The sequence below is a fragment of the Tachysurus vachellii genome, chromosome 3 (assembly GCF_030014155.1).
Source record: "Tachysurus vachellii isolate PV-2020 chromosome 3, HZAU_Pvac_v1, whole genome shotgun sequence".
In the NCBI taxonomy this organism is placed as follows: Eukaryota; Metazoa; Chordata; class Actinopteri; order Siluriformes; family Bagridae; genus Tachysurus; species Tachysurus vachellii.
The window spans coordinates 24996-43903 of record NC_083462.1 but is presented as its reverse complement, the minus strand read 5'-3'; the positions used below and the strand labels follow the sequence as shown (position 1 = coordinate 43903).

At 40.9% G+C, this 18908-nt stretch overlaps 2 protein-coding genes across 2 annotated transcripts in view; both read right to left on the bottom strand.

The window, feature by feature from the left end:
* LOC132842105 (GTPase IMAP family member 8) overlaps nt 1–18908 on the bottom strand; it is a 611624-nt gene that overhangs the window by 579965 nt on the left and 12751 nt on the right. The window lies entirely within an intron of this gene.
* On the bottom strand, nt 6160–10229 carry LOC132842485 (GTPase IMAP family member 8). Its single transcript, XM_060865214.1, has 3 exons — nt 10189–10229; nt 7177–7757; nt 6160–7085 (listed from the first exon to the last, which is right to left on the bottom strand). Exons 2-3 carry the CDS (start codon nt 7751–7753, stop codon nt 6166–6168), a joined length of 1497 nt encoding a protein of 498 aa, XP_060721197.1. The 5' UTR covers nt 7754–7757; nt 10189–10229; the 3' UTR covers nt 6160–6165.

Sequence of the window (18908 nt, the reverse complement as noted above, 5' to 3'; positions counted from 1 at the left end):
AAGCGGACATGAGCATGTGATGTGATCCGAATGCCCGTGAGGCAGTTCCCCTCATTGTGCTGAGTGTTTTGATATGTCACATGTCCATGTTGTGCAAATTTTTGATTTCGCTTATTTTGGGGGCGGGGCTACACGTGACGTCACGTGACGTGACCAAAATACACGTGAGGCAGTTCCCCTCATTGTGCTGAGTGTTTTGATATATGACGTCCATGTTGTGCTAATTTTTTATTTCGCTTATTTTGGGGGCGGGGCTACACGTGAAGTCACGTGACGTGACCAAAATACACGTGGGGCAGTTCCCCTCATTGTGCTGAGTGTTTTGATATGTCACATGTCCATGTTGTGCAAATTTTTGATTTCGCTTATTTTGGGGGCGGGGCTACACGTGACGTCACGTGACGTGACCAAAATACATGTGAGGCAGTTCCCCTCATTGTGCCGAGTGTTTTGATATGTCACATGTCCATGTTGTGCTAATTTTTTATTTTCACGTGATGACACGTGACGACACGTGACGTGACGTGACCATAACACACGTGAGGCACTTCCCCTCATTGGGCTGAGTGTTTTGATATATGACATGTCCATGTTGTGCAAATTTTTGATTTCGCTTATTTTGGGGGCGGGGCTACACGTGACGTCACGTGACGTCACCAAAATACACGTGGGGCAGTTCCCCTCATTGTCCTGAGTGTTTTGATATGTCACATGTCCATGTTGTGCAAATTTTTGATTTCGCTTATTTTGGGGGCGGGGCTATACACGTGACGTCACGTGACGTGACCATAACACACGTGAGGCACTTCCCCTCATTGGGCTGAGTGTTTTGATATATGACATGTCCATGTTGTGCAAATTTTTGATTTCGCTTATTTTGGGGGCGGGGCTACACGTGATGTCACGTGACGTCACCAAAATACACGTGGGGCAGTTCCCCTCATTGTGCTGAGTGTTTTGATATGTCACATGTCCATGTTGTGCAAATTTTTGATTTCGCTTATTTTGGGGGCGGGGCTACACGTGATGTCACGTGACGTCACCAAAATACACGTGGGGCAGTTCCCCTCATTGTGCTGAGTGTTTTGATATGTCACATGTCCATGTTGTGCTAATTTTTTATTTTCACGTGACGACACGTGACGAGACGTGACGTCACGTGACCATAACACACGTGAGGCACTTCCCCTCATTGGGCTGAGTGTTTGGATATATGACATGTCCATGTTGTGCAAATTTTTGTTTTCGCTTATTTTGGGGGCGGGGCTACACGTGACGTCACGTGACGTGACCAAAATACACGTGGGGCAGTTCCCCTCATTGTGCTGAGTGTTTTGATATATGACACGTCCATATTGTGCTCATTTTTGATTTCGCTTATTCTGGGGGCGGGGCTACACGTGACGTCACGTGATGTCACCAGTATATCCGGTGGGGTGCCAATACTTTTGGCAAAAAGTGGCTACTGAGGGTTTGGACATTTCATGTCAATACTGCAGTCATTATGGGATTCTACTTGTTATTATACTGCATAGAACACAGGAGAGAAGCCGTGTCTGAGCTCTGCGCACGCTGCGTGTGTGAAAGCTTAGAGGAATTTTAGGAATTCCCCATTCAAGTCTATGGGACGTTCCATCGTCGACTACGGGAAAACCGAAAGTTCCGTCGGAACGCCGAGTCCGGAACTTTGTCCGGAGTAACGTCCTAAAGAACCTGTCCGAGTTTGGTGTAAATCGCTCGACAACTTGCCGAGTTATAAACCTCCAAAGTTTATAATGGAAGCGGATACGAAAAAAGGCCACTTTGAGCTTCCGTACCGGGAATGCCGGAATTCCGATCGCTTAGAAAAGTAGGAGCAACAAACATCAGACCAGGGTCTACGACATATCCGAATTTGGTGCATGTGGCTCGAAAGCCCTAGGACGAGTTACTCTTGATAAATTTGTGGCTAAGAAGAATAATAATAATAATAATAACTAGATTTGTAAAGTTCGTCGAGACAAACTTTGATGTTGGCTTTGACGGTGCAAGTATTCGCAAAGGCCGGTGCTTTTTGGAGGCGAGTGGACATAAGGGTCAGTGTTACTTTTGGAGGCAAGTGGACAGAAAGATTATGAAAGCTACTGGACCGCTAGGGTGCCAAAACTTTTGGAGGCGAGCGGACATGAGCATGTGACGTGATCCGAATACCCGTGAGGCAGTTCCCCTCATTGTGCTGAGTGTTTGATATGTCACATGTCCATGTTGTGCAAATTTTTGATTTTCACGTGACGTCACGTGACATCACGTGACGTCACGTGACGTGGCCAGAATACACATGAGGCAGTTCCCCTTATTGTGCTGAGTGTTTTGATATGTCACATGTCCATGTTGTGAAATTTTTTTATTTCGCTTATTTTGGGGGCGGGGCTACACGTGACATCACGTGACGTGACCAAAATACACGTGAGGCAGTTCCCCTCATTGTGCTGAGTGTTTTGATATGTCACATGTCCATGTTGTGCAAATTTTTGATTTCGCTTATTTTGGGGGCGGGGCTACACGTGACGTCACGTGACGTGACCAAAATACACGTGAGGCAGTTCCCCTCATTGTGCCGAGTGTTTTGATATGTCACATGTCCATGTTGTGCTAATTTTTTATTTTCACGTGACGACACGTGACGTGACGTGACCATAACACATGTGAGGCACTTCCCCTCATTGGGCTGAGTGTTTTGATATATGACATGTCCATGTTGTGCTACTTTTTGATTTCGCTTATTTTGGGGGCGGGGCTATACACGTGACGTCACGTGACGTGACCATAACACACGTGAGGCACTTCCCCTCATTGGGCTGAGTGTTTTGATATATGACATGTCCATGTTGTGCAAATTTTTGATTTCGCTTATTTTGGGGGCGGGGCTATACACGTGACGTCACGTGACGTGACCATAACACACGTGAGGCACTTCCCCTCATTGGGCTGAGTGTTTTGATATATGACATGTCCATGTTGTGCAAATTTTTGATTTCGCTTATTTTGGGGGCGGGGCTACACGTGATGTCACGTGACGTCACCAAAATACACGTGGGGCAGTTCCCCTCATTGTGCTGAGTGGTTTGATATGTCACATGTCCATGTTGTGCAAATTTTTGATTTCGCTTATTTTGGGGGCGGGGCTATACACGTGACGTCACGTGACGTGACCAAAATACACGTGGGGCAGTTCCCCTCATTGTGCTGAGTGTTTTGATATGTCACATGTCCATGTTGTGCAAATTTTTGTTTTTGCTTATTTTGGGGGCGGGGCTATACACGTGACGTCACGTGACGTGACCATAACACACGTGAGGCACTTCCCCTCATTGGGCTGAGTGTTTTGATATATGACATGTCCATGTTGTGCTAATTTTTGATTTCGCTTATTTTGGGGGCGGGGCTACACGTGACGTCACCAAAATACACGTGGGGCAGTTCCCCTCATTGTGCTGAGTGTTTTGATATGTCACATGTCCATGTTGTGCAAATTTTTGTTTTCGCTTATTTTGGGGGCGGGGCTATACACGTGACGTCACGTGACGTGACCATAACACACGTGAGGCACTTCCCCTCATTGGGCTGAGTGTTTTGATATATGACATGTCCATATTGTGCTCATTTTTGATTTCGCTTATTCTGGGGGCGGGGCTACACGTGACGTCACGTGATGTCACCAGTATACCCGGTGGGGTGTCAATACTTTTGGCAAAAAGTGGCTACTGAGGGTTTGGACATTTCATGTCAATACTGCAGTCATTATGGGATTCTACTTATTATTATACTGCATAGAACACAGGAGAGAAGCCGTGCCTGAGCTCTGCGCACGCTGCGTGTGTGAAAGCTTAGAGGAATTTTAGGAATTCCCCATTCAAGTCTATGGGACGTTCCATCGTCGACTACGGGAAAACCGAAAGTTCCGTCGGAACGCCGAGTCCGGAACTTTGTCCGGAGTAACGTCCTAAAGAACCTGTCCGAGTTTGGTGTAAATCGCTCGAAAACTTGCCGAGTTATAAACCTCCAAAGTTTATAATGGAAGCGGATACGAAAAAAGGCCACTTTGAGCTTCCGTACCGGGAATGCCGGAATTCCGATCGCTTAGAAAAGTAATAGCAACAAACTTCAGACCAGGGTCTACGACATATCCGAATTTGGTGCATGTGGCTCGGAAGCCCTAGGACGAGTTACTCTTGATAAATTTGTGGCTAAGAATAATAATAATAATAATAATAATAATAATAATAATAATAATAATAAGCTTATAAAGGAAATCAGAATGTTGGCTTCTACAAAGCCAACATAATTACAGCAGGTGGTACAGTATGGAGATCCCAACACTGGTGCTCATGTAGCCGGTCTCAGGCTAACCGCTGCTACCCTTATCCGCGTTGTGTTCAAAGAAGGCTCAGGACGCTTTCGCTCAGTTCACCAGAGAAGGTTTATTACCAGCCTTGGCCACTCATTAACACTCCTGTGGATTAATGTCGATAAAGAAAATTAATCACTCGTGGGCACCTTGTGACAATGTATCCCTCTCTCCGGCACATGCAATACAGACTCATTATATGTAACAGTTGAACAAAACACATTAACATTAAAACATTCATACAAAACCAATAGAAAATAGATTAAGGAAGAAATACCTGTGGATTAATGTCGATAAAGATTATTAATCACTCGTGGGCACCTTGTGACAATATATCCCTGTATAACACAACACATGTTAGCTGGCTAACAACCACGTTAACACCGTATATAAACGGCCCACACGATAAATTCTCACACTCGACATCCACTTGTACATAAAACATAAAACAATGTCTCAATCTCACAACTGTTTACAAAATGAAATTAAGTCCATTTCTACACTTAATAAACTTAATTATCGAGCTCACACAAATGCCTACCTCTCTCCAGCACATGCAATACAGACTGAAGAGGTGCGCATGCTCAATGGAAAGTGCCGTCTGCGTAACACAGAGGGTGTCAAAACAAAAGTCTCCCAACAGCAAACACCAAAATGAATACTTAATACCCAAAAAAAGAAAGTGAAAACAATACGGTAATATAATAAGGATTTTTGTGAAAAAAAAAAAGAAAATAATGTATTACATTTATAACTCGTTACACTCATACCCAGTATATTGAGAGATCCTACAAAGAACAAATCTGAAGGCTTAGGGAGAAGTTATAGAGTGGAATAAATGGCTGGCAAAAAAACACCATGATGGTGCATTTGGCAGACTGATTTATGACATTTTAAGAAAGTAAAAATAGTGAATTTTAATCACTATAATCACTGTAAGACCACCAGATGGCAGTGTTATTATGGCAAAGACAAACTTTTATTTTATATTTTAGTTTATTTTGTAATGATAATGTTATAAATGTAGATGTTATATATTGTTGGATCATTTGTTGACTAGATTTGTTTTGTTTTCAGTCTTCAGTTTGAAATGTAGATTTTGCAAACACAAAAATCTTACAATTTGTAAATGTAAATGTAATTATTAAGCACATTTATAAACTGGTTGCTAATGCAATGCTCTGTAAATGATTAACTAAGTATTTACTCATGCTTAACTAATGTTTAATAGCTGTTTGTTTAAACTCATATTTAAGGCATATTTTTAGTCCAGATTCAAAATAACAAAGAATTAATCATGAGAAATTAAATCAAAATGTAGAGAAACAATAAAACACACAATTAATAATGTGAACAGAAACAAGCTCTAGATCATTAAACAATTAGCTTTATTACTTTTGTTTGTTACATGAATAGTTATTTCTTTCAAATACAACAATAAATGGACTGAAATCATGAGAGACAGATGATCTAACAAGGTTACACAGTGTGTTTTATCACTAAATGTGTTGTGTTCAGATGAATATCCACACAATCAGATCCACTGTAATGTTTACTGCATACATGACTGCACACCATGAGATTGGACTATTTCACATGTGAAAATTTAATTCAATTAATTTTGAGGTCTTTCTCTTGACCGTTGCCTGATATTAGATTTAGGGATCAAGCAAGAGTCTTCTTCAACGGACTGGAGCTCCATATCAGGTGATTCAATTCCACCATCATCATCTGGTGCATTCTCTCACTGTGTCTTTTCACTTCCTGGATTATTATCTTTATGATTTTTTAAATTTGAAAAAGCCTGTAGCTGCACCAGTGACTGCACCAGTTACTAGACCAACACCTGCTCCAATATAAGCTCCAATATATGCTCCAACACCTGCTCCAATAACTGTACCTACAGGACCTGCAACAGAACCAACTATAGCTCCTATTGTAGCTCCAGTCAGAGCTCCACCTACACATCCAATACCTGCAGCAATAAGCAAAGTAGATTTGTAACTTTTGTAAAACTCTTTAAAACCTTCAGTTTCTCCCTTCTTGTCATTTCTCCTAATTCTTGCCGCTTCCTCATACATCTGATTGGAGTAACAGGTTCCTCCGTTCTTCTCCAACATTCTGTCTATCTTCTCCAGCAGCTCACTGACCTGTGATCTGTTTCTGAATGTTTTATTGTTGAAGATGTGATATCCACCTCCACACTGATTAATTACTCTTCTGAGAAATCTGTTCTCCTGAATCACCTCATCCACAGATTTACCCTCTAACTGATCCACATGGGTGAAGAGAATCATTGTGTATTTTTTCATCTCACTTCCGAAAATCATCTCTACTTTCTGTAGAACATCTTCCTCCTGTTCTGTGAATCTCGTATTAATGGGCAGGATGTAAAGGAGAGCATGAGGTCCAGGACTGGACAGGTAAATACTCCACCCGATCTCCTCAGCTAACCTCTCACGGGATTGTGTTGTGTCGAATAACCCTGGTGTGTCGATCACAGACACTTTCCTCCCTAAAACTACCTCCTTTTGTATTTCACTGGATGATGTTACTGATGTTGAACCAGACTCAGATCTGAACCTTGTCCCTCTCAGGATGGTGTTTCTTGTAGCGCTTTTCCCAACACCAGTCTTCCCCACCAGCACAATCCTCCTGTGTAGATGATCTTCAGGGTCTGTTAGTCTTAACTCTGAACCTAAATATGGATTTAAAAAGAAAAAGATCAGTTTCATGGTTTATTATAAATTGTCTGTGTTGTGAAATGCTTAAATATAAGATGTACTTACAGATGATCTGTGCAGTCTGTTTTATTTTAGTTATTAACATTTGGACTTGGTTTGAACTTTGTGAGACGTTGTTAAAGACATGATATCTGTTCTGAAACTTCTGCACCAGTTTCTTCGGTTCTTCTGTGTCTTCTATAAACTCCTCTATAGTGAGACCTTCTCGCTCCAGCTCATCTCCTCTGGTGAAGAGGATCCATGTGTTCTGGATAAATCTTTCTGGTATAAAGTCCTCCATCAGAAGAATAGCTTTATTATCTTCTTGAGTAAATCTGTCTACTTTCATCACCAACAGAATCACAGTGCAGGTTCTTTCATCTAGATGAAGCAGAGGCTTCCATTGATATAAAACCTCGTCATTGGTTGTTTCTGTATTAAAGAGTCCTGGTGTGTCGTAGACATCAAGAGTCACACCATTAAAGACGACTCTCTCCCTCTGAACCTCCTGAGTTTTAAATGTCTTATTGGAAATAAACATGTTTTCTCCCACTATGGTATTTCCTGAAGCACTTTTTCCTGATCCTGTTTTTCCAAGCAGAATAATATTATAATGTAGATTAGAGTTTGTGGTTGAAGCCATTTTTCTGTGTTTGTAAAAAAAAAGGAAACAGATTTTTATTAGAGATTCAGTAAAATTATAACACACTGTTTTGTGTTCATTTACTCAGTCATGGTTTAAATTACAGAATATTGTCCACACAAAATGCTCCACACTCAGAGCTGGAGTGTTTTGTGTGGTCAGTATTAAAAATGGCAAATTATAGCAAATGATATTTGCAATTGTGTTTCCTACATGTTGTTGTAAAAACAGTGACATAATTCAAGTCAAGTCACTTTTATTGTCACATCACCACAGCACATGTGCCTTGGTGAATGAAATTCTTAGGAGCAAACTCCAGAAATTGCAGAACAGTTGTACAGATAAAGATATAGATAATGAGTTGACATGTGAAAATGTGCAATTTGCTCATACATATAGTCAGTGCAATATGTGTGTACAATGTGTACGATTAACAAACAATGAAATCAACAGGTGAAATGTGCAGTATGCTCATACATATAGTCGGTACAATGTGTGTACAATATGTACAATTAACAACCAGATAATGGAATCAGCAAATGAACATGTGCAGTATGCTCATACGTGTCAGTAAACACAGTGTACTATTGGGCATCCTTACAGTAGCACTACACATTATATGCAATATGTACTTATATATGTATATGTGTAAATATATGTAAATATATTATATATAAAATACTATAAGGTGCAAAACAGATTGTACAGGTACAGAAGTGACATGGATGTGCATCGGATGGTATCTAGTGGTAACAGATGGATTATGGCATTAAATGCAGTGTGTTTGTATAGTCCAGTGTGAATAATGCAGTGTGTATGTATAATCCAGTGTGTATAATGCAGTGTGTATGTATAGTCCAGTGTGTATAATGCAGTGTGTATGTATAGTCCAGTGTGTATAATGCAGTGTATAGTCTAGTGTGTATAAATGCAGTGTGTATGTATAGTCCAGTGTGTATAAATGCAGTGTGTATGTATAGTCTAGTGTGTATAAATGCAGTGTGTATGTATAGTCCAGTGTGTATAATGCAGTGTTTATGTATAGTCCAGTGTGTATAATGCAGTGTGTATGTATAGTCCAGTGTGTATAATGCAGTGTGTATGTATAGTCCAGTGTGTATAATGCAGTGTGTATGTATAGTCCAGTGTGTATAATGCAGTGTGTATGTATAGTCCAGTGTGTATAATGCAGTGTGTATGTATAGTCCAGTGTGTATAATGCAGTGTGTATGTATAGTCCAGTGTGTATAAATGCAGTGTGTATGTATAGTCTAGTGTGTATAATGCAGTGTGTATGTATAGTCCAGTGTGTATAATGCAGTGTGTATGTATAGTCCAGTGTGTATAATGCAGTGTGTATGTATAGTCCAGTGTGTATAATACAGTGTGTATGTACTGTATAGTCCAGTATGGATAGTCCGAAGTTAAGGTGCAGTGTGTAGCATACCATATTGTGAAAGTATGCTGTAGGGTGTGTTAGTTATGGCTGTTAATTAACCGTGTTAATGTCACGGTTTTTACAAAAACAAGTAAGAAATGCAATTGCAAATATCATTTGCCATAATTTGTCATTCCTTTTTAATATTGTCCACATAAAACACTCCATATCTGCGAGAGGATTGAAAAGAAATTGTAAAGAGAGTTTTAAGTAAAGTTAAAGGTCCACTTTATCTCGATTAGTACACACATGAATACAAAAATTTTTTTCTTTCCTCTTTTCTATAGTGTTTATCTGCACTGTCTTTGTGAGATAATGTTCTTATACACACAGATATTAGTACGTCTTTTTGTTACTGTACAGTATGTGTCTTTTCGTCTCATCGCTACCAGTTTTTATTCCTGTGTAAAAAAACAAAAAAAAGACATAAAACTATTATAGTTCTACTGCAATTATTCATTCATTCATTCATTCCTTCATTCATTTTCTAGCGCTTATCCGAACTTCTCAGGCGGCATCGGGCATCGAGGCAGGATACACCCTGGGCGGAGTGCCAACCCATCGCAGGGCACACACACACACTCATTCACTCACACACTACAGACAATTTCCCAGAGATGCCAATCAACCTACCATGCATGTCTTTGGACCGGGGGAGGAAACCGGAGTACCCGGAGGAAACCCCCGAGGCACGGGGAGAACATGCAAACTCCACACACACAAGGCGGAGGCGGGAATCAAACCCCCAACCCTGGAGGTGTGAGGCGAACATGCTAACCACTAAGCCACCGTGCCTACTGCAATTATAAAATTTGTAAAATATTTGTTGTTTTTTTTTGTTTGTTTGGATTCCGCTCTTAGCCTTGACCTTCCTGATACACATATTGTACACACATGAAACTGGTGTGATTTAGGTGTTTTAATCTTAAATGTAATGAGAGTAAAATGTAAGCAGGTGAAATTAAAATATATTAGATTGTAAACTCTACACACTCACCTGTTAGTGAAGTTTAAATCACTCAATGATGTGATGAGATGAAAATAAAAGTAAGACTGAGGGTTTGTATTTATAAAGTGCTTGTGGTTTGTGCTCCTCCCTGCACTGCTCACATTCTGGTAAACACCTGCTGAGACTCGTCTACAGATAAGAGTTTATAAATGTCTAGTGTTGTTCATTCTTAGCCAGACATGAACAGTAATGTCATTTTACTTCAGTGCAGCTGTTGAGTATTTATACTTTACTTGAATATTATTTTTCTTGGAAACTTATTACTTTGACTTCATGACATTATCATAAAGGTTCTGCTACTCATTACTTTAGAGAATGTGTTTATTTAGTTTCCTATAAAGTGCTAAGTCAAAGGCCATTTTATCACACAGGATAAAAACCAATCACAGAATACTGGAGCACTAAAGGTACACTTACATTGTCAGTCACATCCAACAGAATTTAGTGGTGGTTTTCACAATTCACGTGTCTGGTAGACGAGTGATGTTATGTAGTGATTGTCTTAGCTAAAGTTACAGCAGACACTGATTCCACACCACAGCACCCATAGATGTACCTTCAGGGCAAGTACAGCTACAGAAACTGTAGAAACCTCTTGCTAAGTCAGTGGATTCGTGTCAGGCCAGTCCCAATTAGACAGGGAGTATTTAACATTTCAGTCAATAGTGTGTAATAAAAATAAAATGAACCTAAATCACCATGATATGTTACGTTTAACACGTGTGTTAACATGTTTATTAAACTTAAGTAATGTCCTGTATTTTATAGAGGAAACATGCTGGTCATTTGAAGAAATAGACTGAACTTCAGCTGCCTTCAGAAGAAAAGCCGAAGCTGTGACAAATTACGAAGACACAAAGCATGTCTCTCAGAAGAGTGTTGACAACGTTGATCAGCAATCTTTCCAAAGCCTAAAGTAAGAATTGCAGCCCAACTGCATGGTCATATCCCAAAGTGATTGACTGCGGCTTGCCTGCTGACAACTCGTGTGCTTCTGATGAGACGATTTTATTTCTACTATGATGCGTGTACACACACACGTATAGCTGACGGTCAAAAATGGGAAAGTGATATGTATGCACTATCTGAGTTGTATATTTTTCTGAGAAAGTCCTGACTGTGCAGAGGGTCACTTCCCTGTTTGTAGAATTGGCCCAGACAGACAACCCACAAGAAAACTGAAAAAAAAAAGGAACTGGGGAATTATGAGGGGAAAAAGATGAGGAGGAGAAAGATGGGAGGTGGCATTATGTTAAAGTATGATAACAGTGTGCTCCATGATCCAGAAGGATGTTGATGTTGAATGTTTTTTTTTTAATAACAAAATGTATAATTCATTAGTTACCTTACATTCTCAAAACTTCTGTCTCCAGGTCAGGGATCTCAATGCGGATGGTAAGTTTAGCTGATCACACCACTTGTCTGTCCTGCTTAGTGCTGTTCCCAAACCAGGCTGTGATGCTTCCAGGCAGGATGCTCTCAATGGTGAAAGTGTAGAAAGTTCTTAGCACCTTAGGGGGCAGTTTGAAGTCCCTTAAGCGTCTGAGGTGGTAAAGATGCTGCTGAGCCGTCTTTACCAGAGTGTTGATGTGACAGGACCATGACAGATCCTGAAAGATGTGGACAGCAGGGTACCAGAAACTGTTCACTCTCTCCACTGGGGTCCTGTTGATCGTTAGTGGTTGGTATTTCCTCTCCTGCTTTGTGCTGAAGTCCACTATGAGCTCCTTTGTTTTGCCGACATTGAGGAGATTCGTCATATTTACAGTTTCCTTCAGTAGAACTAAAAGTCCAAACCCTGCTCCATCATGTCAATGTCCCTGTGCACAAAGCAGCTCCATGAAGACATGGTGTGGAGGTGAAAGATCTCGAGTTCTTCAATTAATAATGTCAACAGAAACAAGCTCTAGATCATTAAACAATTAGCTTTATTACTTTTGTTTGTTACTTGAATAGTTATTTATTTCCAATATAACAATAAATGGACTGAAATCATAAGAGACAGAAGATCCAACAAGGTTACACAGTGTGTTGTATCACTAAATGTGTTCAGATGAATATCCACACAATCAGATCCACTGTAATGTTTACTGCATACATGACTGTACACCATGAGTGATATTATACAGCTTAAATATAACACACATGCAGGTACATTTACATTTACATTTACAGCATTTAGCAGACGCCCTTATCCAGAGCGACGTACATAAGTGCTTAAATCTCTAACATTGAATACATTAATGCTGGCTCACTAAGTTACATACTTAAGATACCATGAGTTTAAAACATTTGTTCAAAGTTACAATGAAATTGTAAGTGTCAAAGGTTTTTTTTTTTTTTTTTTTTTTTTTTAAATATGCAAAAGATAAGGAAAGAAGTGCTAGTTGAAGTGTTTCCTGAATAAGTAGGTCTTCAACCGCCGCTTGAAAATAGCCAGTGACTCAGCTGTCCGGACCTCTAGGGGAAGTTCATTCCACCACCTTGGTGCCAGTACAGAGAAGAGTCTTGTAGTATACTTGCCTCTTACCCTGAGAGATGGTGGAACCAGTCGAGCAGTGCTGGTAGATCGGAGGGTGCGGGGTGCAGTGCGAGGAGTGATGAGGGCTTTGAGGTAAGAGGGAGCTGGTCCATTTTTGGCTTTGTAGGCCAGCATCAGTGTTTTGAATCTGATGCGTGCAGCTACCGGAAGCCAGTGGAGGGATCGCAGCAGCGGGGTGGTGTGCGAGAACTTTGGCAGGTTGAAAACAAGCCGGGCAGCTGCATTTTGGATCATTTGCAGAGGACGGATTGTGTTCATAGGTAGACCTGCCAGCAGTGCATTGCAGTAATCCAGTCTAGAAATGACAAGAGACTGAACAAGTACCTGAGCAGCCTGTGTGGACAGAAATGGCCGAATCCTTCTAATGTTGTAAAGAAGAAACCGACATGAGCGAGTCACATTAGCAACATGAGAGGAAAAGGACAGTTGATTGTCCATGGTTACCCCAAGGTTGCGAGCTGTGGCTGAAGGGGAGATCAGATCGTTGTGCAAGGATATAGCAAGATCATGACCTGGGGATGAATCACCTGGGATGAAGAGCAGCTCAGTTTTGCTAGGATTAAGCTTTAACTGATGAGCAGTCATCCATGATGAAATTTCTGCCAGACATGCAGAGATCCGGTCAGAAGCTGTGGCATCTGCGGGTGGGAAAGAGAAGATAAGTTGTGTATCATCAGCATAGCAGTGGTAAGAGAACCCATGTGAGGAAATAACTTCCCCAAGAGAGTGAGTATACAGGGAGAAAAGAAGAGGACCAAGTACTGAGCCTTGTGGGACGCCAGTGGAGAGTCTGCGTGGAGCAGATGTCACTCCCCTCCATGTTACCTGATATGAGCGTCCTTCCAGGTAGGAAGCAAACCATTCCCAAGCTGATCCGCAAATCCCAAGACTCCTGAGGGTGGCTAAGAGAGTCTTATGGTTGACCGTATCAAACGCTGCTGAAAGGTCAAGGAGGATAAGGACGGAGGTAAAGATCAACTGATCACTTGTAAAAGTGAAAATGTAAAATTAAAAAGATTTTATATTATATTTCTATTTGTAGTTATTTAAAATCTGTCTAGAATGTGTCTAGAATGAGATCCGCCCTGAGTACCTCAAGTCTCTGGATGTTGTGGGGCTGTCTTGGCTGACACGCCTCTGCAACATCACATGGCAGCTGGGGACAGTGCCTCTGGACTGGCAGACAGGGGTGGTGGTCCCTCTGTTTAAGAAGGGGGACTGGAGGATGTGTTCCAACTACAGGGGGATCACACTCCTCAGCCTCCCCGGAAAAGTCTATGCCAGGGTACTGGAGAGGAGAATTTGGCCGATAGTCGAACCTCAGATTCAGAAGGAACAATGCGGATTTCGTCCCAGTCGTGGAACACTGGACCATCTCTATACCCTCGCCAGGTTGCTGGAGGGTTCATGGGAGTTTGCCCAACCAGTCCACATGTGCTTTGTGGATCTGTAGAAGGCATTAGACTGTGTCCCTCGTGGCGACCTGTGGGGGGTGCTCTGGGAGTACGGGGTCCGGGGCCCTCTGCTAAGGGCTGTCCTGTCCCTATATGACCGGAGCAGGAGTTTGGTTCGCTTTGCCGGCAGTAAGTCAGACTTGTTCCCGGTGTATGTTGGACTCCGGCAGGGCTGCCCTTTGACACCGGTCCTGTTCATTATTTATATGGACAGGATTTCTATGTGCAGTCGGGGGCTGGAGGGAGTCTGGTTTGGGGACCACGGGATTTCATCTCTGCTTTTTGCAGATGATGTTGTCCTGTTGGCTTCATCAAATCAGTACCTTCAGCGTGCACTGGGACGGTTTGCAGCCGAGTGTGAAGCGGCGGGGATGAGAATCAGCACCTCCAAGTCCAAGGCCATGGTTCCCAGCCGGAAAAGGGTGGCTTGCCCCCTTCAGGTTGGTGGAAAGCTCCTGCCTCAAGTGGAAGAGTTTAAGTATCTTGGGGTCTTGTTCACGAGTGAGGAAAGGACGGAGCGGGAGATCGACAGGTTGATCGGTGTATCCTCTGCAGTGATGAGGTCGATATACCGGTCTGTTGTGGTGAAGAGAGAGCTGAGCTGCAAGGCAAAGCTCTCTATTTACCAGTTGATCTATGTTCCTACCCTCACCTGTGGTCATGAGCTTTGGGTCATGATGAAAGGACAAGATCCCGGATACAGGCGGCCAAAATGAGTTTCCTCCGTAGGGTGGCTGGGCGCTCCCTTAGAGATAGGGTGAGGTCAATCGGGAGGAGCTCAGAGTAGAGCCGCTGCTCCTCCACATTGAGAGGAGTCAGCTGAGGTGGCTCAGGCATCTGTTACCGATGCCTCCTGGACGCCTCCCTGGGGAGGTACTATGTCTCTCAGCTGGCCTGGGAACACCTCGGTATTCCCCCGGAAGAGCTGGAGGAAGTGTCTGGGGAGAGGGAAGTCTGGGCGTCCCTGCTTAGACTGCTGACCCCGCGATCCGGTTCCGGATAAGCGGTAGAAAATGGATGGATGGAAAGGGAGGTATGTTAAACCCGAGAAAGCAGGTTAAGTTAAGCCAGTTTCTGAAAGAGAGCTAGCTTATACTCAGAGACAGTTACCATAGTAACTAACTCTGTGAACCTAACCTGGTCAGGAGCAGGTTTTCTTCAGTAAACCCAGAGTTTTTTCAGTCTCCTCCCCTTTTTAAAGAGGAAGCGATGTTTAAACACCTCATTCATTGCACACATTTCAGTTACACAGAGAGCATCAAAGGGAATAAAATGTCCTTTTATGGACGATCCTGTTGATGAAGAGGCTGTATTAATTCGTAGGGAGTTACATTTACATCGGGAGAGGATTTTGAGGCCCAGAGTGGATGTTTTGTCACATCCCTATGCAGTTTTATTTGAGCAGTACCGTTTTTCACTACAGTCAATAAGATACATCCATGATCTTATCCATCCTTACATGAGAAACATCAGCCATTGCGGCCGTGTTCTTTCTTACATCCCAGCTGATGCTTTGTGTTGCCTTACGTTTCTGTGCAAATGGTAGTTTTGTGTAGAACATATTAGTAAGGCTAATTAATCATGATATCCACCACCACTAAACACAAAATCACAGCAATTTATATGGTGTTCTTTATTTGAAAAATAAATAAATAAATAAATAAAAAGGTTAAATTTTAATATAGTTTCAATACTTCCTAGAATTCACCTGTGACCATACACTCACTCACTTTTAGCTTTTTTTTCAGAATCTCGATTTCCAGATCTGCCTTCCGGATCTGGCGGTCCAAGTATACAAGTTTTTTGCTGCTTTTTTCTATCTTTTCAATCAGAAGAATTCTATATAACTCCTTAACTGGCAACTGAAATACAGTAGATCAGAGTTACGTAATGTAGTTCTAAAATTCTACAGAATTAAACTGTGGCATTTACTGTAAATCACTGAACTGTGTTCATCTGTGCACCAGAAGTTGATGGACCTTCCTCCTGCTGTACTTCCACACTCTGGGGGTGTAGATTGTGAATGTGTAGATTGTTTGATGTGTAGACACATAATATTAACATTACCTCTGTAGGCCTCTCTGTGGCAGCAGAAACAGTTTCTTCATCATCCCCACCATCCTGTAAAGATGAGCATTCCATAAAGTACACTTTATAATACTATTTGTCATAATTTATGGTGTATTGAGTAGGCTACTTACAACTGCCTGGGGTTCTGTTGGGACAGGAGGCTCCAAGAGACAGATATTACCATACGAATCTGTTGGGACCAACAAAAAACAACCCAAAGTAATATAAATGGAAATATCACAAAAAGTCTATATAAAAAATAACATATACTGTAGGTAGACCTCTTACATTTTATGAAGGCACTTCTGGAATCTTCTGGCTCTGTTGACGTCCCTCCAGGAATTCCCTCAGCCATTGGCCTTCCAGCATTCAGGCTCAGGACCATCTCCTCTGCATTTGTCAGAGGTGGTGGTGCAGGTCCTCCCCCTGTTTTGTGAGCCTCTGCCTTCTTTCTGTTGGCTGAGTAATCAAATGAGAATGAACATTTAGACCCATGATAAAATGCTGCTGCGCTGCTAGACACTGAATGTTGTTTAGTTATTTAATATGTCAGATGTTTGTAAAGCCACGTAATTTACACCTATTATATGCTCAAGGCTTCCCTGATTGAATTATGTCTTTATATTTCATTTTAATCTGCTGCCACGTTCTTTTAATGCCTGCAGGTTTGCACCCATACATGAAAATTAAATTAATAGGTTTAATAAAATACTGTTCTTCTAGTTTCACCTCTGATATTATAACAGTCTGGAATTTACTCTAAAAGAGTTATTAATTACTGACTGCAAATTACATCTTCAACAAGTCTAATTAGATTAATGTAATAATTACTATCTCTAGAAAGTATTAGTCTACTTACTAATTTGGTCTATTTACTTATTAATAACTTTCTAAATCCCAAATCAACCTCAACCACTTGAACAATAAGGAGAGACAAGAAACTGTACTTCAGTTGGTTACATTAAAAATATAACTTTTAAAATTTGATGTTAAATCCACTATTGTTTTATACAGAATTGTTTTATAGTCTTTAATTAAATTACAGTATTTAGATTACTTAGTAATTAATTACACCCAACACTGTATAAAAGTAATTAAAATGTAAACTTACACATTTCTGCATTTTCATAAACAGTTCTGCTGGTGAGAAATATGCAGACTTTTTTTCTGTCTGACGCTGTTGCCATGGTGACTCGTTATATCTGCGCTCCATTGATAATGGCTTTTTATAGTTGTGGTGCACGCGCTTAACTCAGAGTCAGTCAACTTAGAGTTAATAAAACTAACTCATTTCAGCTGTTCTGTAACCAAAAACTCAGAGTTTCCCAACTCAGTGTTTGTCAACTCAGAGTTCAAGTTTAAACTCAGAGTTGTTTAAACCTCCTTTCTGAAACAGGCCCTTGGTGTGTCGCAGACATCAAGAGTCACACCATTAAAGACGACTCTCTTCCTCTGAACCTCCTGAGTCACAGATTTAATTTTTTTATTGGAAATAAACATGTTTTCTCCCACTATGGTATTTCCTGAAGCACTTTTTCCTGATCCTGTTTTTCCAAGCAGAATAATATTATAATGTAGATCAGAGTTTGTGGTTGAAGCCATTTTTCTGTGTTTGTAAAAAAAAGGAAACAGATTTTTATTAGAGATTCAGTAAAATTATAACACACTGTTTTGTGTTCATTTATTAGTCATGCTTTAAATTACAGAATATTGTACACACAAAATGCTCCACACTCAGAGCTGGAATGTTTTGTGTGGTCAGTATTAAAAATGGCAAATTATAGCAAATGATATTTGCAATTGTGTTTCCTACATGTTGTTGTAAAAACAGTGACATAATTCAAATGCAATTGTTTGTATTTCTGTTTACATGAACACACAATACAGTATATGACATTTCAAATGGTAAGCAAAGTCCATCTGCAGCTGAATTTCCCGTCTTTCGAGTCGAGTTTCTGTCACCTTTGGATAGAAAAACGCCCCATAATATAGTCCCACCCTAACAATGATTGACAGGTTTACGTGCAGACATTGAAAACAAAAATGTAAAAGGGCTTGTCAGGATCTCTATGTGACGCCAGAGGAGATAAAATAGCAAATGGGGAATAACTCGAAAGACAGGAAATTCAACTGCAGATGGGCTTTGTTTTCCTTTTCAAATGTCATACATTGTATGTTCATGTAAACAGAAACAGAAACAGATTCGTGTCAGGCCAGTCCCAATTAGACAGGGAAATGTTTAACATTTCAGTCAATATTGTGTAATAAAAATAAAATGAACCTAAATCATAAGGAAAGGGTACTTTTAACACGTGTTAACATGTTTATTAAACTTAAGTAATGTCCTGTATTTTATAGAGGAAACATGCTGGTCATTTGAAGACATAGACTGAACTTCAGCTGGCTTCAGAAGAAAAGCCAAATCTGCAACAAATTACAAAGACACATAGCATGTCTCTCAGAGGAATGTTGACAACGTTGATCAGCAATCTTTCCAATCTTTTCCAATCTTTCAGATCATCAAACAAATGTAAATATTAGTTAAAGATAACACAAGTAAACACAACATGCAGTTTCTAAATAAAGTTTTTTATTATTAAGGGAAAACTAAATGGGGCTGTTTTACTGCTTCAGGGCCTGGA

Bases quoted from the DNA above. Each gene is read 5' to 3' on its own strand.
- LOC132842485 (XM_060865214.1), bottom strand. From the start codon at position 7,753: ATGGCTTCAACCACAAACTCTAATCTACATTATAATATTATTCTGCTT. The intron at 7,086-7,176 runs GTAAGTACATCT...ATCCATATTTAG, and splicing joins ACAGACTGCACAGATCATCT to GTTCAGAGTTAAGACTAACA.